This window comes from Culicoides brevitarsis, chromosome 1 (assembly GCF_036172545.1).
Source record: "Culicoides brevitarsis isolate CSIRO-B50_1 chromosome 1, AGI_CSIRO_Cbre_v1, whole genome shotgun sequence".
Lineage (NCBI taxonomy): Eukaryota > Metazoa > Arthropoda > Insecta > Diptera > Ceratopogonidae > Culicoides > Culicoides brevitarsis.
In genome coordinates, this window is record NC_087085.1 from 6,581,571 (window position 1) to 6,604,755 (window position 23,185).

General features: G+C 26.5%; 1 protein-coding gene across 7 annotated transcripts in view; it reads left to right on the top strand.

Annotated features, from left to right (window-relative positions):
• Positions 1 to 23,185, top strand: part of LOC134827474 (solute carrier family 12 member 4) — a 118,705-nt gene that overhangs the window by 57,347 nt on the left and 38,173 nt on the right. The window contains exon 1 of one of the 7 annotated variants that reach the window (XM_063840138.1): positions 8,499 to 8,731. The exons of the other annotated variants lie outside the window; for them this stretch is intronic. Within the exon in view, the coding sequence (XP_063696208.1) occupies positions 8,620 to 8,731 (112 nt within the window). The 5' untranslated portion in view covers positions 8,499 to 8,619. Of the gene's footprint in view, positions 1 to 8,498; positions 8,732 to 23,185 lie in introns of those variants that run through there. 7 annotated transcript variants of the gene reach the window in all.

Here is a 23,185-nt window from a genome sequence, read left to right on the forward strand (position 1 = left end):
TTCCTCATACATCAAAGCATCTCTCTCCGACTCGGATGCTGCGCGTGAATACAGCATCTTTCGGCATGCGCCCTTTGTACGTTCGTCGAAGCTTTTACCTACTTTCTACACGAAGTTAATATGCTAAAAAATTTTGTTGAGAATGCTGCTGAGAACCTTTCACAACATACATTTCTTAAACCCCCAGCACAGTTCAGTTCGAGCACTGACGTCACAAAGGGTGAATCCTTCGAAAAAATCAGCAGCAGCAAATCTGCTGTGGTTGTGTTTGTGAATGTGAAGAAAATAGTGAAATTTATTACCAAAAAGTCACTCAAAAATTCACAAAAATACAAAATCCATCCGGGAATCTCCCGGATATCAAAGTTTTTGTGAGACTTTTATTTTTTCGTGAAATAAAAGCCAAAGACACACAAAAGTCAATCTACACAATAAAAATAAAAATTCAACAACAACGACGACGAGAGCAAAACAAAACAATGCGGAAAGTGTTTTAGGATTTCACAGCTTGACTCGCAAAAATTAAGAACCCAAAAATAAATATTAAAAAAAAAATTCAAAATTAGCAAAATAAGAAAAATAAGTGAATAAATAAGAAGAAGAAAAAAACAAAAATAGAGAAGAAAAAATTATCACTACAACACATTTACGGAAAATCAATAATATTTATGTTATATGTGAATAATAGACACAAAAATCACGCTCTCTTTACTTACTATTTGTAGCAAAAAAAAAAAATTGCAAAATAAAAATAAAAAACTGCGAAAATTAAAAAGAAAGAAAAAAGCTTAGAAGAAAATAAAATAAATTATTAGCAAGATTTGTGTCGTTCCTCAGCGCTAACAATATTTATCTGGCAGTGTTCCATGTTGAAAGGTATAACACGAAAAGAAAAATGCAAACACCTGAACCTGGATACGCTTTTGAAATTCTTCTCTTTTTCGCGTGCTGTTAAGTTAGTAGTGTGTTGAAAGACATAACACGAATAATAATAATGATGAAGATAATAAAAATAATCATAATAATGAGAGAGATTAAAGTAGATCCAGGTTGTTGTTGCCGTTTATCCGGTTATTGTGAATCGGATAAATTTTATTTTTTGCACTTTTTTATCATTTTGAATAAGTACATGACATTTTTTTTGCATAATGAGAAATATTCGACAGCAGTGTTTTTTGTGATGAGTTAATGTGAATGAAAAATGAGTTGTATTTGTTTATCGTAGCAAATATTTGGAGAGATACGGTATAAAATAAAACAAATAATTGCGGTAAATATTTAATTAAGATGTGAATCTTAAAAGATTTTGATGATAAAAAAAATAAAAATTTTTAATAATGTCTTTGAAAACAAGTTTTGCTTGTTTTGAAAGTGACAGAAGATAAAATTTTCTGTATTTGATTGATTTTCGAAGTTTTAAAATATTTTTAAAAAAAATATAAATAAGGCCTTCTCGAAACTTATCTTGCTGCGTCAATAAAATTTAATTTAATCCTTTATGTACAAAATAAAATAAAATACATACAACCAAAAATTAATTAAGATTTTCTTTCAAATATGCTACTGCCAATGACAGCGCAATTTTCTTTTTTGTTATCCGTCGGATAGGCATAATTTTTTTTTGTTAATTTGAATTCTTGACAAAATACTTTTATTAATTTTCAAAGTATAACAAGCACTTTTAAGTCTGTAATTTATACCTTTTTTATAATTATCTATTAAATTTCGACAAAACAGTTTTGGCTTTTAATATCAATCCAAGGTATTTTATTGAATTATTACGCTCTGTTATTCAAACAGTGTTCAAAATTAATTAAAAACTTTTAATGTTTAAAAGAAAATCAAAAATGTCGTTTTTCATCAGATTTTAATCTTAATGATATTATTAAAGATATTTAAAAATTTAAGATAATATTTATATTAATAAAATTTAGATAAAATTCAGGTTGATAATTGAAAAATGAATTTATTAATTTTACGAAAAAAAATTTATATATCCTAAAAGTGAATGACATGATTAAATACGAACAAGCAATGACAATATACAAAGGGCTATTGAGGACAAAACTGTCAATTCCTCTCGTTCAGGATTGATATGATCACGACACAAGAAGAAGATCTGGATTACCAGATTGTCTCGAACAAACTACTCACGAAACAGTGTTTTTCATGAAGGGATAAAACTTCTTCAACAATAATTTCCAGATTTTCATATTTTTTTGTTTCCTTCTGTTATTAATGGTATTATTTAACATATTAATTAGGTTTTCGTATATATTCTACATAGAAACTTATTAATATTATTATTAACTTAATTAATCAGGAAAATCTTTTGTTTCGTTAAGTGTGATGGTTTTTGTCTTATTTTGTTCACGATTTTTTATGAATAAATGAAAAAAGTTTTGTACTTCTGTCAAATTCAGTTTTAGAGATTAAAGATTAAAAATATTAAAATTTATATAAAATATAAAATCAAACTATTTAGATGCGTAATTGCACGTTGCTAAAGCAAAAAGCAATTTCAATGCAACGGAAAATGATTCAAAAAAAAATCGCAGATTCAAATCACGTAATTTTCATATATTTCTTCCTACAAAAGTGTGGCTGAACAAATATGTGAATATTTTAATTCATATTCTACTCGTTGATTTTCACGTTCCGTATGTTGTATAAATTTATTTTTATATCATCCTAAACGATGGCATCTTGCTGGACGACGGCGTTTTGCATTTAAAATGAAAGCAGATTGCATGCAAATATGTTAAACTCATTCTCTCGCTACCTCTTTATGTTCTCTATAATGACAATTTCATATACGGGCAAACTTTTTTCTCTATCGTATGTCGATGACATGTAGGGAGAAAAATAAAAAAAAAACTTTTTTTCTGCTTCCTGACGTTCTTGCTGATGTACTAAAAATCCGTTTGTATGCGCGTTATTCAAATTAAAATGAGCAGGAAACAGTGTCATTAGAAAACTAAAATCACAAAAATATATAGAGCAAAAAATGTAATAAAGAACGTCGAGTACAGGAAGAAACGAGGAATGAGAACAAAAGTGTGTCAGCATCATATTTTCAATTGTCATCAAAATATTTGTTCACATATACCTGATGAGTAGGTACAGAAAAGTTGTTTGTATGTTGACATTTATGGTTCTCTTTTTTTCACCAACATCCCGTTTTTCTTTTGAACCAATCAGAAAATGCAAATGTAAAACTGCAAAATATGATGAATGTACGCCTTTTGATCAACAATTCAGAAAAAAATTGAATATTAAAAAAAGAAAAAATTTTTTACGTTAAATATTTGTGGAATTATCATCAAAACGTAAAAATTCATGATGCAGAAAATTTGACCAAGCTTTAAAAAATTTTTTTTCTTATAAATTTTTTTCATAAAAAAATTTTTTCTTCTTAACTTATAAGTGACGCTCATCAATTTCAATTATGATATAAGTGAGAGACAAGATAAATTTCGCTTCATTTTCCAGAGAGTCATAAATATTTCGGAGACCATTAACTTCGTATTTTTACGGTTCTTGATTTTCTATACCTTAAAAAATGGCAAATTTTTTTACAGAAAAAAATTTACTGCTATTTGATAAGAAAAAAATAATAAGTCTGCCCTTAAAAAGGTCAAAGCATCAATAAAAAAAGACTCGAAACGAACAAAAAATCAATTTGTCACAAAACTCGCAGTCACACCTTTTGTAATTTAGTTTTTTGCTGTTTTTTTTGGAAGAATTTCTCATGTTTTATGTCACCAAAAAAATTTCACTTACTTTAATTTTTTTCTTCTATTGCTTATTACACTTATGTACAAAATGTACAAAAAACAGGAAAACTTGCCTAAAGCAACAAATAACTATTAAAAAAAAACATAAAAATAACTCAGGTACGAAATAGCTTACAAATATACACAACACACGCCCAATACAAAAAATTGTACATTGTCATATTTTTTAATGTGCTCTTTTTATTTTTTTTTCCTCTGAAAAGGACAAAAAGATGTAGAGATAAAAATGGGTTTTCTTTATGCTCATATATAAAGAGATTTGTACACGTACTATTTTTTATTGAATATCATGACCTACTTTAATGTCTTTCGGCTATTTTTTTTTTGAGATGGTTTAAGAAATAGAAATATTAACTGAAACGATTGGAAGTGTCACGGAAAAAGGATAGTCGTTTTCTCATTCAACTAAATAGAAAAGATCTGAAAAGAAATAAATTTTGAGGTTATGAGGAAGGAAGGAAGATCTCAGTTTGAATTTGTAGTACGGATAAATTTTTGCCAAAACCATCTGTTATGTTATAATTTTTTTAATGCAAAATATCAAAAAATATTAAAAAAATATTTAAAAAAAAATATAAAAAAAAATATTTAAAAAAAATATTAAAAAAATATTTAAAAAAAAATATTAAAAAAATAAAAAAAAATATTTAAAAAAATATTTAAAAAAAAAATATTTAAAAAAATATTTAAAAAAATATTTAAAAAAAAAATATTTAAAAAAATATTTAAAAAAATATTTAAAAAAAAGATTAAAAAAAAAATATTGAAAAAAATATTTTAAAAAACTGTCTAAAAGTTCTAAAAGCAATAAAAACGTGTATTTTAGGCAGTTTTTCTCACTAAAAAAACAAAAAAAGTTTTAAAGAAGAAACGAAACGGAGAATCATTCACTCTGCAAAACAGCCTTGAATTATTAATCTAAATGACAGTCGTTATGACAGGGCACATTGCATCATGTTTTAGTAGACTGTTGGGTAAAATAAAGATTCGTCGCCATTCGTTCTCTTAAATGTCCTTCCTCTTATGTGTATTTTCTAACAAAATTTATTTTTTCTCCAAATATTGTGCACCTTTCTACATTTTCGAAATAGGATATTTTTCGGAGTGAATTTATTATTGATATGGTTGCCTTGCCATTTTTGTTCTCTAATACAGCTAAATTCATGCAAGACACGTACCTAAAAAAAGGTAACAACTAAAATAAGAACAATACAAATTTTGAACAATTTTAAGCAATTAAACAATTGAAAAGGGTTCCGACTCGTCAACACTCGTGTGTTAAATGAAAAGCAAACTTGATACACTTCATTGTTCAATTTAATTGAAGATAATTTGAGTTTCTCCTTTGTTCAAAAGTTTTATTTATTGTTTTTTTTATTTTCGTTATTTTAATACGAAATTAAACAAATGCCTCTCTTCAACAAAAAAAAAAAATTGTTTGGCACTTTTTGTCATCAATCAGATTTGGAGTCACCTTGAAGCGATATTTCACAAAAATCCCTTTGTGACAAAGACAAATCTCTTTTAATCACTTCCTCCCCTTTTTCCATTCAATCAAGATAAATCTCGTCGTTTAGTGACGACTCTCTCTTTAATATCACACATTTTTCACTCATTGCTCGTTCTTCGTTCTACTTTTTTTTCATCTTTCTGGAGAGAGATTTTTCATCATTATTGTTGTGCTTTAAAACAACAAATGTCATACTTTGTCCTCATTAATTAACCTCCATCAGCACGGATCAACGATCGGTTGTAAGAGAAATTGAGCAAACAACAAAGTGACATTGATACTCGTCCGTTGTAATATTATTTATTATCATTATTTATTCACAATTTACAATGAATAGAGATTAAAATTAAGATATGAAAACATTTTTTTTTTTGTGAAAATATATTAAAATGATTGATAGCGTCAACAAAGTGCAGGAAGTTGAATAAAAAAGTGTTAATAATGTTCCTGTTTTTGAACATCGATAATCCTATTATAACTGGAAATGCGAATTATTATAATTAAATATTGGGATAAACATGATTTTAATCTAACTTTTTGTGTAAGGTCTTTGAATGTAAACAATCGAGCAATAAAAAATTTGTAAGCGATTACCGTGAAATACATGATCCATAAATTTCAGTAAAAAATAGTAATTTTTCAAAGAAGCTTTGATATCTTTTATCTCGTTTTTTGATTGATTGATGGCGCATCACATGCAACAATGTGAATGCCATGTACCGAAACAGTGCTTTTCAAAAATTTTTTTCAGAAGTTGACAAATTTCTGTTTTTCAAAATTAAAAAAAAAATATAAAAAAAAATTAAAAAAATAAAAAAAAAATGTTAAAAAAGTATAAAAAAAAATAAAATTTAGTAAAATAAAAAGAATAAAATAAATAAATTAAATTAAATAAATAAAATAGAAAATAAATTCCATCAATGTGATTTTTAATCTCAAAAGATAACTTTTTTAAAAATTTAATAAAAAAAAAATCAAAATTATGTAAATAAAAAAAATAGAAAAAAAAATTCCTTCAACGTATTTTTTGATCTCAAAAAAAATATTTTTTATTTACAAACCAAAATTTAAGTTACTAAAAAAAATTTAAAAACACACTGTTACTTGCATGTAAACAACATGCTATTACATCATTATTTTGACACTTCGAGATAACTAAATGACAACACGAGACAGCTTGCCTACGGGCTTTAAAATTCTCACAAACAACCAATCTGTATTGCATTTTGCACGAACAGTATAGTGACTGCAACAATAGACTCTCATCAAGTTTTATTTTTAATTCAAACTTTTTTTTTCAAAAGTATATGTTTAGGTATAGATTTAATGAACATAAACAAAACTTAAATATTTTTGCATATACATAGACCTTTGTACAATGTAAATTCATAAAACAACAAACAACATCATGAAAAAGTAATTTTCTTCTTATGTATACAAGTTGTTGTGTTTTTCTGTTGTTGTTATTGTTGTTAATGCATATAATTGGAACAGCTGCTTATAATTACTATTTTCTGATTATCTGTATGAACTACACTCGTTTTACGAGAGGTACTGTTTGCTACAAGTGAAAGACAAAATCGTAGTAAAATGGGACGTATATTATATATATTTATAATAAAATAAATTTTTACAATGACACTGACACAGTAACCCAACAATTAAAGTAAAAATAATAAGAAAATATTTTTAAATAGTTTAAATATTTTTAAAAATTTTATTGAGTACATATGTTGAATGTTTACATTTTAAAAATTCATCAAAATATTTTTCCTAACATTTATAAAATTTTTGTAACTTTTTTAAATAATTATTTAAATAAATTAATTTAATTTTATTTTAAAGTTTAAATTTTATTTTTTTTAAAAATTAAAAAAATTTAAAAGAATTAAAATTTAAAATAAAATAAAATTAATTTAATAATTATTTAAATAATTAATTAAAATTAATTAATAAAATTTAATTTAAAATAAAAAATATATATATTTAATTCATCTTATTTATTAAATTTTTGTAATATTTTTTATTTTAAAATTAAAATGAAAAAAAAAAATTAAAATTTACAATAAAATAAATTTAAGTCAATTATTTAATAATTAATTATTATTTTATTTTAAATTTTATTTTTTTTTCTTATATTTATTATAATAATTGAATAATTAATTTATTTTTAATTAAATTTAATTTTTAAAATTTTTTTGTGATTATACATAAATTTTTATAAATATGTATTTACTACAAAAACCTTCAAACATGACTAAACTGGATAACACTGGATATCAATTAACCAATTTATTTCAATTTCACACAACAACTTTAACCATTTTATTCGATCAAACATTAAGCCATTATAATTATTTACATTCGAAATAATAATAATAATCAACAAATCATCACAACTTTCAAATAAACTGTCAGGGTGTAAAATGATGTTCATACAATTCATTTTTCAGTTATCGGTACGAATATAAAAAAAATGTGTTTAAATTTTTTTTGATTATTTTTCTTATTAATTATAAAAGATTATTATTATAATTATATACCGAGAAATATTTTGCTCTCTATGTCTCATGTTATTATTGACTTTGTAAATCATCACTTCAAATCAACAAATTGAGTGTTTGGATGTACAATTGCAACTCGTATACAGTATAATTTTTTTTCTGACAAAACCGTTTCTGTAAATATTATTATAAATACATTTATATACAAGACGCACGTGACATCGTCAATTCGCATCATCACAAAGAGACGGGTGATTCTGAATGTATTTTGTATGCCAGCGTGACAAGTAATTGAATGTGTGAAAACTTGTCATCCAACCACGATAATTGTCAATGTCAGGTTTAACAGAGAAAAAAAGGGAAAAATATTAAGATTCACGAGATAATAATACATGAAAAAAAAGTGTTCAGAGATACAGTTTTCGTCGGTCAGTAAAAACGCTTTGTTCGTTCGCGCGACAATAAATGTCATGTACTTATAAATTTTATTTTCGAATTTGGTAACTAAGTATTGATAATTTTTCAGATAAAACCTAATCAAAAAAAAAACTGAATTTAAAGAAAATTCAAAGGTTGTGTAATAAAACTTAAAAAGTGTCTGATAATTGTTATAAACATCAAATGTTTAAATTCTGTGAAAAAAAAAGTTTTATTGTACGTTTTAAAGTTCTTATAATATATTAGAGAAAAATAAACTATGACAACAGAGTAAAATTTATCTTTCGCGTAAAACACTTATATAATAGTTGAATTAAAAAAGTAAACTTTTGACAAAATTGAGAACGAAATCTTTGAATTTTTTGGAAAGATGCCGGAAGAAAAGAAAGGAGGAGATCTCGAAAAGGTTGCTGCAGCGGAGAAAAATGCTCCGGCAACGCAAACAGCACCGCCCGCTGCATCTCCGAAGAATGGAATGCCAGGTAAATTTTCGTTTAAACGCAAGTGACAATGAATTTATTTATAGCACAATAGAGAATTATGTCAGCAAGTGCGATATAATTGAATTATTTCAATCCTCTTACGATCTATATAAATAAATGCAGTTGTTAGCAGAAATGGAAAGTAAATTCAGAACACATTGTTATCTCCTTGCTAAATAAAAAAATTATAAAAAAAAATTTTTTAAAATCGTCATAAAAAATTAAAAATAACTAAAATGTATAAAATAAAAAATGCTTTTTTTATAAAAAAGCGCACTAAAAAGTAGAAAATAAATAGATTTATTTCAAAATCTGCAAAAAGCGAAAGAAAAATACATTCGAGTCCAAAATCTTTATTTCAATAAAATCTCATTTATTTAAAAAGTTTTGGCCTCTCATGCTTTTTTCTTTGGCTTAAATTTTGAAAAAAAATTTGTTTATTTTTCACTTTTTAGTGCGCTTTTTATAAAAAACTATATTTTTCAAATATTTTTTTTTATATATATTTTTTTTATTTTATATATTTTAGTTACAACGTTTAATAGAAAGTTCAAAAAAAAACATATAAAAAGTTCATACAAAACACGAAAGGTCTCTTACCTCATGGGAAATCACTTTTTAATAAAAATATTGTAAACGTGTGAAAAACAAAATTCAAGAGATATTATTACAACTTTTCAATTTTTATACAGCATGACCTTTTTCTTATACACAAAAACTTTTCTTCATCATTACTTTTATCCATCGAATGGTTTGAGGATTTTTTTTTTAAACAACAAACTTTTTAAATCAACTCACATATTTTTTTCGTACTTTGAAAGTTTTTGACACAACACAATTTTGATTAATGAATTCTATCATTTTCCCCAAAATATTGGTCAACCAACAACTTATTGCTTTGCTCCATCAATTTTCAATTCAATAAATCATTCAATCAGTGTATCTACGCAAATATTTGTGACAAAGATCCCGTTGCGCCATCACAAAAAAATGAGGGAAACATGCAAATGAATTGATCGGCATGCCAATAATTAATCATTTAATATCGAACTTTTGCTCAGCTTGACACAAATATGGGGAAGTGGTATATTATTAACAATATTCGAATAATAATTAGAAAACATCATGTCAAAATAATCATAAATAATGAATTTTACCGAAATTTAATTAAACATTATGCATGTTCGTATAAAATGAAAAATATTAAATAATTAGATTTTGTCCTAATTCCGTTACCAAATAAAATTTAATAACACACAGTTGAAGGTTGTGAATAATTTGCACTTGAATAAATAACTAGGTAGCAAAATTAAAACGTGAGCAAATTGAATACGATGCGGTATAAAATGTTTCAAATAAAAACTAACAAAATTTAAATGTAAAAGTTTTCCACTTTTTTGTTTTTCGGTAAAATTTTCATAATTTTTTTGGAAGATTATTTGCATAAATTTTCAAGCATCGTTGTAAGAGTTGCATTTCTTATTTATTTACAAAAAGTTTATTTATGTTAAGCAAAATAAGTTCTATTTTATTTCATTTTATATTATTAAGGATATACAAGGCGTCCCCATTTTACTCCTAATTTAATATTTTCATGAAATTTTAAAATTTGAAGGCGCATTTCAGATAAAATTTTATGCTAAATAGACAAAATTTCTTCATAAATGAGCTTTAAAAATTTCCAAAGGTAATAAAATGAGAAAAAAGTTGTAAAATGTTATGCAAAACTTTCTCTACACACATTTAAATAAATTTTATTTTTCATTTTACATCTAAGTACTTAAAAATTATTTTCCATCTAGGTGCTTTTTTTCCTTTATCGTGTCTCGTTTTTTGATATTTATTTTTAAATTGTATTCATATGAACGTACTTAATCTGATTTACTGTTATAGCGGTCCTGATAAAAACAAAATAAATTGATCTCAGTTATATTAAAGGAACTTTTTGTATCATTCTACATGAATCTTAAAAATTTACGAATACCGTTATAAACATGTAAACTTTTTTTATTTTTATAATTAGATTTTTCACTTCAAAAAAAAAATCTTGAACGATTAAACCATTTGAATTCTTAAAAATAAATTTCTCTATAAGAAAACTTTTTTGTAAAAATTTACATTTTTTTCAAATTACAAAAATCGATTCGGTGCAAACCATAATTTTGCTTTTTTTACATTTTTTTTTCGAATCCATCTGAATTTGAATAACGAAACGTAAAAAAACATGAACATCGCCACAAGACATACACGGAAGTTGAATTGAAACAATGTTTTAGACACTCGTTTTTGGTTATATTCTCCAGTTTTATACAAAAAAAAAAAAAAATGCTTGTGACAATTTTTGTCAATGCAATGAACGAGTTTAATAGCCTGCAGTTCAATCGGAGCAGGCACTATAAAATAAAATAAATTGGCGAAAAAAAATATTAAAAAGTATTTTTATGTTTACCTTATTATTACAAAATTTATATTGTGTTTGCCCTACAAGATCTGTTGTGATCTTATAACTCGAGAACGATGCGTTTCCGAGCATATGTTTCATGGAGAAAAATTATCTACTCGAGTCAGCGTGTAATGTTAACGAAAAAAAAAATTTACTCAAAATTCTAAAAAATCTAAAAACTACAAAACTTAACATTTTAAAGTATGAAAAAAATAATTTAAAAAAAATATAAAAAAAAAATAAAAAAAAAATATTAAGAAAAGTAAAAAAAATTTAAAAAATATTAAAAAAGCATTAAAAAAATATTTTATTTTTTAAATATTTTTTTTTAATATATATTTTTTCATACAGAATACAAACAGGATTTTAAATAAATTTTCTTCTAAACATTTTTTTTAAATATATAACAGAAATTATTGAATAATAAAAAAAACTATTTTTAAAACAATTGTTTTTCTCGTTTAACTTTTTTTTATATTTTTTTTAAATGCCTTCATGTAGAATGAAAGTCACCTATTTGTTCACTGAAAAGGAAAAAATTTCTCACGACAGTTTCATTTTTACATAGTCTTAAAGTTGAAATTAAAAAAAAAATAAACTTTTTATCGACTTCATATCTTTTCATTTAATTGCCTGTACAAGACACTTGAATGCAGAAGCGATGCATTTGACACGATTTTAATTAACTTTAGACTATAAAAAAATCAAGTTGATAGTTTATTGATTGGTTTTTATGTTCGTTCATCGAGTGTTATTTTCAAATGTTTGTTTACCGTCATTATTGGATGACTTAAGATGATTTCAAAATGAATTATATGAAAAAAAAATCAATACAATTTTTTTTTTATTTGAAATAAATAAATTTTTGCATGAATTCTTCGCTAATTCAAATTTTTTCAAACATCAACTTGACCTATATATTTTTTCCTATTTTTTTATTGTCAGGTATTAAAATAGCATTCGAACCACAATTCATATCAATAAAAGATCGATCAAAACACACAATAAATTAAATTTTATATGAGAGCAGTTAAAGTTTATATGTGTAAGCAACATTTTTTGGTCATATTTGCTTAATGAACAAATATTATCTCATTCCCTTGTGAAAATAATTGCTGCACAAAACCAAATATTAATGATTTTTTCCTGTAAATGCTAAAATTTACTACCTTATTATAAATAATTTAATCTAGTTTTGCACATAAAAACTAATATTATCTTTTCGGTTTTACATGAAATCGTTCAATAAAACAACAAAAAATACCAATGTTTATTGTTTCGGAAAAGTGTAGAAAAACATACAGTTTTTGGATGAGGAAAGAACTTGATTACAAAAGTTTTATCATTTATTTCTCGTGTGTTCGTTGCCTCGGAATATTTAGAAGAAAATTATGATCGTTGTAACCAATACAAGTTCTATCCATTTCATCAATAATTTTCATGTGCCTTGGTAGAATTTCATGAGAAAAAAAATATCGAAGGAAAAAATCTTCTTGACACGCACTTTATTTGCGAGTGATTGATGGATGCTTCTGATGCGAAAAGGAAAAAAAAACTTTCGACAGTTTCTCGATTGTTACGAGATAAGTCTCACAAAGATGTCAAATCTCATGAGAGTCATTTACCAAAGCAATATACGTTGAAAAGTAACACAAGTGTCAAGAAAGAGAGTCAAAGATAAGCGTTTCCGATTATGGTTCATTAGGCTCGTAAATGGTTGATATGTTAATTTAATTATTATCGATATTATAATTATTAGGTTGGTATCTAATATTAAACATAAGGACTAAATGAATAACGTACAATAAGGTTTAATATACACGAAAAATTTTCAGAATAAGGTCCTTGAAGCATATTTTAATGAATTAACGTCAAATATAGGCTAAAATAAATTGGGCAAATGAAAATTACTTTTTGGCAAATAAGGTTTACCATGTAGCAAATGAAAATTACTTTTTGGCAAATGAAAAATGACTTTTGGGCTAATTGAAAAAACATTTTGCCAAAAAAATTGCCATTTGAGCAAATAAAAAATTACTTTTTGGCAAATAAGGTTTACCATGTAGCAAATGAAAATTACTTTTTGGCAAATGAAAAATGACTTTTGGGCAAATGGAACACATGTTAAATTGAAAATTGGGCAAATGAAAATTACTTTTTGGCAAATAAGGTTTTCCATGTAGCAAATGAAAATTACTTTTTGGCAAATGAAAAATGACTTTTGGGCTAATTGAAAAGCATTTCAAATAGTTTCATTGAAAAAGTAAAACAAAAGCTTATTTTTTTATTTATTTTTCTTGAATATTTTTACCTTGCAAAACAAACTCATGATGATGACATGAACTTTTTCAAATACATTCATATTCAAATGTTTCAAATGCGGAATGTCTGCAGTAGTCATCTCATTTATTTTCCATGTTTCATTTCATTTATTTGTTCTACGGATCTCATATTCATGCTTGCATTGCAAATTCTTGTACATTTCATTAGGATACACAAAAATAAAGTACTTTGCACATATTGGATATTACACATTGAAACATTCCGCACGAAAGAGATGATATCATCATTAAAAAAAAAAAGTTTGTATTTTCCTCTTAAAACGAGGAGAATAAGAAGTTAACCATAAAATCCCATAAAAAATTATGCTCCCGCAATAAACGACGAGAGGGAAAAGCTGAAACAAGGAAAGTACTTGAACGGTATTACGACGATTCAGCAAAAATTATGCATGAGCTACCGCTATATGAAGTATCTGCCTTCTTATCGCGCATGTAAAAGTTACATGATGAAAATGACAGGTACTTGACCTATACCTACATATTACCTCGTGTACAAGGAGCCTTTCAATCTTTTTTCCTCGTGTTCGAGAAAAACAATCATTAAAATTTTGTATTTTTTTTTGTTTCGTTTCAGGTACGTCAAAAATCTGATTTAAATGCGAAAATAAATTGGTTCGTCTTACACGAGAGAAATCATGCGACAAATCGATTAAAAATGATACAAACAATAATATAAGGTAAAATCAAATTTTTAAATCGATTTGTGATTGAAAAAGGTATGTTTCAATTATGATTAAAAATATGAAAAATATTGATATTTAAATTAAAAGTGAGTTATTACCAATACTTTCAAAGTTTAAGAAAACAAAATAATAATAATTTAAAAAAAAATAAAATTTTAAAAATTGAATAAAAAAAAATAATTAAAAAAAAATATTTAAAAAATATTTTAAAAAATATTTAAATAATATTATATTTTAATTTTTTTTTTAAATAAAAAATATTTAAAAAAATTATAAAAAAAATTTTTCAACTTCTAAAAAAAAATTTAAAAAATTTAAAAAAAAAATTTTAAAAAATTAAATGAAAAATAAATTAAAAAAAAAAAAAATATAAAAAAAATTGTAAAAAAAATCAAACAAGAAAATTATATCGCTCAAATATTAAACTAACAAAGTATAGTATTTCAGTAGTTAATGCTTTTCTTGTTTGCTTTACACATAAACTTATTTTCGTTATTCTTGGAAATTCATATTTTACTCTCATACTTTGCTCCCGTTTAATATTTGATTTATCGCAAACGAATATAATTTTAATATGAAATATTTACGAAGATTAACCTAAATAATAGTTGTTCTCGAATTTCTCGTATACACAAAAAACTATCTATCTATGTTCTACCTCAACAACAACGAATAATGTTAAAATGTAAACAGAGTGCAAAGTAGAAAAACATGTAACATCCGATCGCTTATCTATAAATAAATAATATTTCCCTCTCGTTGTTGCTCATGAATATTTTGCGCGCTCGCAATCAACCATGAGCAATACCTGACTCGGCAAAACATGAGAGGATATACAATTAAAAATCTACTTTGTGTCAAAAGGAGCATCGTATCTGTCACACTGCTTTAAATTAGACAAGTTAAAGCTTTTCCGTGTCGTCACTGATAAAACTTTGCAAGATTTATTCTCTGTGACACGTGTAGACAATCTCGAAAAAATCCTTTTTGTGATAAAAATTGTCATTTTTCAACTCAGGTGACGCAAACCTTTTTATGTTAATTAGGGGACACAAGCTAAAATTACACTGCAAATAGTTTTAAAGCCCCTATAAAAGACCTTTAATTAACTTGTGTCACTAATTTAGACGAAGACAAAGACTCCTCTTACGGGACAAAATCTTTGTTGGCAGCCAATTTCTTCGCCATTTGAGTAAAAATTTTCTCCATAAATCATGTTTTTTCCGCAAAAATGTTTCCCCCAAAAACTTTTCTACTCATGTTATTATGATTCTGAAATATTGCTCAAATTTTGTACCGAATGTAATTTATCACCTGCTGCAATTCACGTACCTTAAAGCCTTACCGTGAATTGTGTGTGATCAGTCATCGCCAGATTTTCGTCTTCTTGAAAAGGAATAAATGTGAAGAAAATTTGTTGGAGAAAGCAGCATGACAATTAAATAAAACCATACATTATGTCGCAAAGAAGCACAATATAATGGATGAAATATTTCTTGCTATGGAAATTTTCTAAAAAAAAGACGAACGTTTTTATTATGAAATTTTTAAGTTTTTCACACAAACAAGCCTTATGGGCGAAAAACGGGTCAGATTGATTCTTTAAGGGATAAAGTTGACCCCTAAGGAGTCAAAATGATCCCTCAAGAGAATTTTTTGTCTCCCTCAAGGGATCAATTTGTTCAATTTAGGGGTCAAATTGATCCCTTAAAGTATCAGGTTGACCCCTAAATTGAACAAATTGATCCTTTAAGGATCAAAAATTTCAATTAAGGGATCAGGTTGACCCTTCAGGAGTCAAAATTTTTAATTTGTTCAATTTAGGGGTCAAATTGATCCCTTAAAGTATCAGGTTGACCCCTAAATTGAACAAATTGATCCCTTAAGGATCAAAAATTTCCATTAAGGGATCAGGTTGACCCTTCAGGAGTCAAAATTTTTAATTTGTTCAATTTAGGGGTCAAATTGATCCCTTAAAGTATCAGGTTGACCCCTAAATTGAACAAATTGATCCCTTAAGGATCAGGTTGACCCTTCAGGAGTCAAAAAAAATTTCCATTAAGGGATCAGGTTGACCCTTCATGGAGTTAGAAAATTTTTAATTTGGCGCTTGGAAGTTCATTTATAAATTTATGGTCGGGTCATTTTTATGAAAACCGTGGGGTGCATTCATAAATGGCATGGGGTACATTCATAAACTATGGTTTAAGTTCATGGAAGTATTTTTTTGAAATGTATTCATGGTCTTCCATTCTCAGCAGATTTTTTCGTGATATTTTTTTTCTTGTACCCTTTACTATACTCAGATTATACAGCAAAGAAGAGTCATTTATGAGGGCATGCCAGAATATAGGCATATTACGAGTTTTTAGCTGTTTTTTGACATCTAAGTCTACTTTTCTAAAAATTTTTTAATTGGAAATAGTATTTCTTGAAAAAACAAAAAAAATAATACAAAAAAAAATTTGATTCATAAACATCCCTAATGTATGTTATGAAGTGCCCCAAAACAAATTGATCCCTGTGTATCTCAAGTTGGAATATTTTTCAAAATTTTTTTGTGGTAAATTTGTCACTTTGTATTAACTGTCTACAAAAACATTTTGAAATTATACTTTATATTGAAGTTTTAACTAGTTTTATCGTTTCACAAAAATTTACTTTGAGGTCCGAAAAACAATTTTCTCGATTTTCTCCAAAACGACAGGTGATATCAAAAAAATTTCTTCTGTGCATTAAAAGAGCATGAAAAACTGCAACTTTTGTAGAACAACTTTTTTTGATTCGCCCTTTGTAAATAGGCGAAAAAGCAATTTATGAAGTAACCCCAGTTATGATTTGGCCCCACTTCCCCCTAAGGGATCAGGTTGACCCTTCAGGAGTCAAAATTTTTAATTTGTTCAATTTAGGGGTCAAATTGATCCCTTAAAGTATCAGGTTGACCCCTAAATTGAACAAATTGACCCTTCAGGAGTCAAAATGATCCCTTAAGGGAATTTTTCGATCCTTAAGGAATCAATCTGACCCGTTGTTCGCCCATAGGGAGCTCTTTTCACCCTCATTCCGTCAATTTTTCTTCTCTTCTTATTCTTACGCAACGCCTCAAGTGTTGTGCGTTTGTTATCATCCTTCATTTTGCACGTAAAAACTTTATTTGATGAGAAGCACTTTTCTATGTAAAATTGCGCTCTCATGCACAGGTTCTTATTTTAAAACGGGCGAATGAAAAAATATTGATCCGACTATACCAATTTCCTAACAAGATTTTCTACTTATATGTACATATGCGAGTAACGTATCGAATTTTCGTGACATCATTATGCGCGATATAAAGACGACATTTTTTTAAAAAAAAAATAATTCATGATAAGAACACTTCTCGTACCACAAAACTTTTTGCAGTAACCTTGACGATTATAAGGAATTTTCTTTGCTCTTTTTCTCTCTTTTTTTTCGTTTTCTGCGTGATATGTTAAGTTATGCGAAAATCTTGTAAAATACTTTACTGACTGACAAGACAATCACTTTGATATTCAAGATTTTTTTTTGTTTCTTAGAATTAGTTCATTAACAAAGAATGAAAGTTTGTCTTTCATCTTGTGTTTTGTGTTATTTTTATTAAAATAAAGTCGTCTTTTGTCCATCTTTTATTTTTTATCGTTTTCTTTCATGAACGAAAAGAAAAGAAAGTTTTAATCAAACTCAATTTCACGTAATTTCACTAAAACTGCCAAACAAAAGAAAAACTTTATTTTGTGGGCGTGCGTTTGTAGTGTTTATGAGGGAAATTAAGAAAACCAAAGTAATAAAGAGAAAACACATAAATATACGTTTGCTATTCGTAAGGCGTAACAAAAATTTAGTTTCTATTCAATATTTCTCGTCTTGCAAACAACAAAAAAAAACTCAGAAAAAGCAAAAAAAATTGATTTAGAGAAAAGCAATTAGTCGAACTCTGATGCCTGTCATGCCGGAGGCTGAAATTCCGTTATTGGTTGCCTAAAATACGTTTTTTGACATACGAGGCAAGAGAGAAAACAAATTATTTGAAATGCGAGAAAATAGTTCTTGCAAAAAAAAATCGATCAATATCCTTCGTCTCGTTCATGAAGAACTAAAAATATTTTGTTGAGGTACTTCGATATCGATTCTACCGAGAATTCAAATGAGCTTATTTTCCAATTGTTACGGAATGTACGCACGAACAAAAACAACATAAACAGAACATTTTTCTTGTTGTAATAATTTGATGTGACAAGATTCAGTCTATTACGTGCAAAAAGGAACACGATGAATTCCGTCATTTGTTTGTGCAAAGCACAAAAAATACAAAATTTGTGTCTCTCGTATGAAAATATCGACAATGGCCTGTCGCACGTGTGACAACATCGAAAACATTGTAATAAACTGAAATTGAATTGTTTTGAATTTACATATTTTTCTCCTTGGTCTTTCGTATTAGGCTCATCTTCATCATTTTCTTGATTGTTTCATCACAAAATTATCTTGCTTGTCCTTTTTTTGTTTTTCTTTCGCTTGTATCTCGCTTGTATCTCCGCAGGTAGCGTCGCTTGTTGTGTTCAGTGAACGATGATTATTAGGCTTAAAGATTTTCCGAAACTTTTTTTAGAATTATGGGGAGTCGGGTTGTTAGACAACTAAACAATGGGAGTCTTAAAATGTCATTAACTTAATTTTTTGTTAATGAATGAAATTTACCATGGAAAAAAAATTATAATAAGAGGGACAAGAAGGCGAAGGATGACAATCAAAAAGTTTTGTCTTCCAGAACGGAACAGTGAGTTTAAATATTTACTGAGCAAATTATTTTTCTTCCGTTTCATAAACATTTCTCGGAAATCTTCTTATGCCTATTCTACTATTCTTCTAAATAATTAAGAGATATAAAAGTACAAGGCGTCTCCATTTTATCTTAATGACCAGGGTTGCAAAAACTCATAACTTTAACTTAAGCTTCAAAAACTTATATGACTTAAGCTTTAACTTAAGAATCTTTTGACTTAATTGACTTTTGACTAAAGCTTAAGTTTAAGTAAAAGTGAAATTAAGTCAAAATTCAAAAATTTTTTTGAAATTCGACCAAATTTTGGGAAAAAATTCCATTTTTTTTAAATGGTAAATTAATTTTTGAAGATTTTTGACATCAAAAATCATTTTATTCAAAAAAAAAAAATTTTTTTTGAAAAATTTTCTGAATTAAGTCAACTGATTTGACTTAAGTTAAATTGTAATTGATTTTTTCTCAAGCTTAAGTCAGTTTCAATAAAACTTAAGTCAAATCAGTTGACTTAATTCAGAAAATTTTTTCATTTTTTTTTTTTTTTGAAAAAATTATTTCTGACACAAAAATTTTAGTGAAAATCTTCAAAAAGTCAAAAAGTAATTTTAAATTCAACTTGAGCTTAAGTAATAAGCCTATTAAGTCAATTTTTTTTTGATACTTTTACTTAAGTCAAAGGTTAAGCCTTAAAAAATAAAAAGTAAAAGTTGAAAGTTTTTTCAACCCTGTTAATAACTATGGGAATATTGTGACCTATATCAACCAAAAAAAGCTTGGAAAAATTGAAAAATAGATTAAAACAAGTACTTATAAGGCATTCGTTATGTGAAAAAAAATTGTTGAGACAACGCCGCACAAAAAAAAAAAGAAAAATCACAACAAGAAAAAAAGAAGAAGGAAGAAATGTTAATCCGGGGCAAAAATAAGCTTCCGGTTTTTTTCTCTCTCTTTATCTATCTCATTTATTTTAATGGGGAAGATTGTACCGACCAAATAAAAGTTTATTTTTATTACTTTTTTTCCCTTTTTTCTTGTTGAGCTTTTTGGCATTCGCATGTCACTCAACTGGCTTTAATAATAATTTTGTTGTATTAAAACTGAATAGATAAAGACATTCTTTTACTTTGTTTTTGTTTTTGTATTCGTTGGATTATTATAAAATTAAATAGAAGCAAACAGTTGACCATACGTTTTAATAAATTTAATGAAAAACGGCATGAAACAAAGAAATATTTGAAAATTTAATAAACAATCTCACCTTATTCTCTTCTCGTATTTCATAAGTTTCATTATTAAAATACTTTTCTCCGTATTTATTTACTTTTGAAAAGTTTCAGTAGTCCTTCTCGCCATTGTTTTGTTTTAATATTCTTTGTTTAAATATTGTACAAGAGACTTTTTTATTGCCTTATCTCCCTCTTGTAATACTTTTAAAATTTGAGCAACAGTTTCGTGTAACGAAAAAATAAAAAAAAGGAAAGGGCTTGAGGGTGTTGATTGACATGCCTTACCTGCCTATGTTCCATGACTTATTAACAGAAGAACCAAAGAACCTCTTGGGATGAGAAAAAAGGGATGCAAAGTAACACTGTAAGAAGAAAGTAATAAAAAGCAAATAAAAAGTAAAGGCATAAAAGATACAAATTTACTTTTAGTTTATGATTTCATTCACCTCGTCTGGCTGCCTGTGGTTTATGTTAGTTCAATGACAGCAATTTTTTTTTTTTTTTTTTTTGCAAAAATGCTGTTTCGCTCTATTGATTGATTACTACTTAGTAAGAGCTCAAATGTCAGACAAAAAATAAAAAAATTGCGGCAGACGAAATACAATAAAACAAATCTTTTAATCATGTTTGTCAATATTTGCCTGATATTTTTATTACTTTTATGTCATGAGCTTACTATGTAAATATGCCGGAGACGAAATTTTTCTATATTTTTGCGTTCCCTTGACAATTTGGTTTAACGCGCATATTCACATATGTTACGTATATCTCAATTTAATCCATCAAACATCCTTTTTTTGAACACGACGCCGAGTGATCTTGACATGAACAAAATTTTATCGCACAAATCAAATCAAATTCAGAATCAGACATTAACAGTGAAGACAACGGCAGATGTTTTGTGCGCGACATTGACGTCTTTTTAGACAATATTTTACATTTACACATAGAATGTCGTAAAATACGAAAAAATTGCCTCGACACAAATCTATTTATTGAATTCGTGATCTTTTTGAGGACCTTCGTAACTTCTCTCTTATTGATAAAAATTCAGAAATATTTCCTTTTAATTTTTTCGAGAGATTCAAAAGCGAGGTCAAAACCTTTCTTTTCATGGTTCAATCGAAAAAGGATTCTCCCCTCATCAATATTCAAACTTTTATTTGAGTTTTCTGTTGAATAAACAAACAAACACAAAAAAAACGAAATCCAATAAATTTCATCAGAAAAATTCACAAAATAACGTGCTGAGCTCTACATAATAAAATATTTCCATAAAGTTGTTGATTTTCTCATTTCTTTTATCAATTTTTCCGATATTTATTATTTATGACATCACTTCAAATTCCATTCTGCTTTTCCTTTTGTATGAATCCGGCGTATTCACAAAAAAAAATTATCAAATATTTACAATTTCCATGCTTTTGTCGCCGTTTCGTTGATATTTTTTTTCTTACATTCCAATATGTGCTGATTCGGAAAAAAAATAAATGAAAAGAATTTCCATTAAATCAATAAAGAAGTGTATTAAATAAAAATTTTCAATTGATTTCAACAGTTTTCATCAACTTTATCTAAAAAATATCAATTATAAAATTCAATTTAAATGCTTTTTATTTTTTAAAATTTTTATATTGTATTTGCCCTACAAAATTTGTTCGTGAGAGGAAATCTCGAAAACTATACGTTTCCGAGCATATGTTTCATGGAGAAAAACTTTAGTTATGACGTGCTTGATGTTTTTCGCGAAAAAAGTTTGAAGAAAAATTTCACTCATATTTTCAAAAATTTTTTTCAGATTTTTTTTTCGTTTTCATCAATAATATTCAGTAACAAGGCGTCTCCATTTGTCAAATAACATTACATATTTTATTTTTAGACACTTGATTAAATAACGAATTATCCTTTCTATAAATCCATCAACATCAAAGTGCGTCACCGAAACGAAAATCAATCAATTTCGTGTTCTTTGATCTTATTTTCGATAAATTTGACATTGACTGGCTTGAATTGCTTTGCTTTAAAGCTTAAAAACCAAAATGTCACGTACATAGTACAAGAGAGATATAAAAAAAATATTACAATTGAACAAATATTCTCGTTATATTATTGTTATTGTCGCATCGTGACTGATTATCACGTAACAGGGATCTGTTTTAGGCTTAAATAAACCTAAGTACTTTTCATACATCTTCATTTTCTCTTGTTTCACTAATTTACTCTTTTTTTTTTGCATAATACAGACTACTATCGATTTAATCAATTTTATTATCATCATGATTTATTTTATTACTTTTTTTCTGTGCTTTTTCTTCTAAAGACACATTTTTTTCTTTTCTCGTCGTCATCATCATTATCATTACAACTGTCATTCGTCGCACGTCTGTCTTTGTAAAAGAAAAAAAAGACATTTGCTTCACTGTCTACCGCAATGCTCAATACAATGCCTGTTTCTACTATTAAAATGAAATATCGCAGAAATGTGCTCAAATTATTGTCATCGTATTTGTTCGAGTGTGGATAATCAATTTAATTCAGCTTCATTAACATTTTGTGTGAAAACGCGGATAAAAAAGTGAAAAATCGTCCCAAATTACAGTTATTTATTAATTTGGAATTGTGTTTGTTTGGCAAATTTTAATGAAATGGAAACAATTTGGACCTCTGATGATCGCTTTTTAATATTTATCGGTCATAAATCTCTAATTTTTGAACGAATGTCAAATTTTAAATCGTTTTAACTTTAATTTTTTTTATTACAAGGCAGTGAAATATTTTATCACAAGCTTTAGCCAATTAAAAAAATTAAAAACAAAAAAAAAAAAAATAAAAACAAAAAAAAAATTAAATTTTAATTACCTAATTAATTAATTTTTTATTTTTTTTATTTTGTTTTATTTTTAATAAAAATTATTTAAAAAAATTATTAAATTATTAATTTTTTTTATTTTTTTTTAAA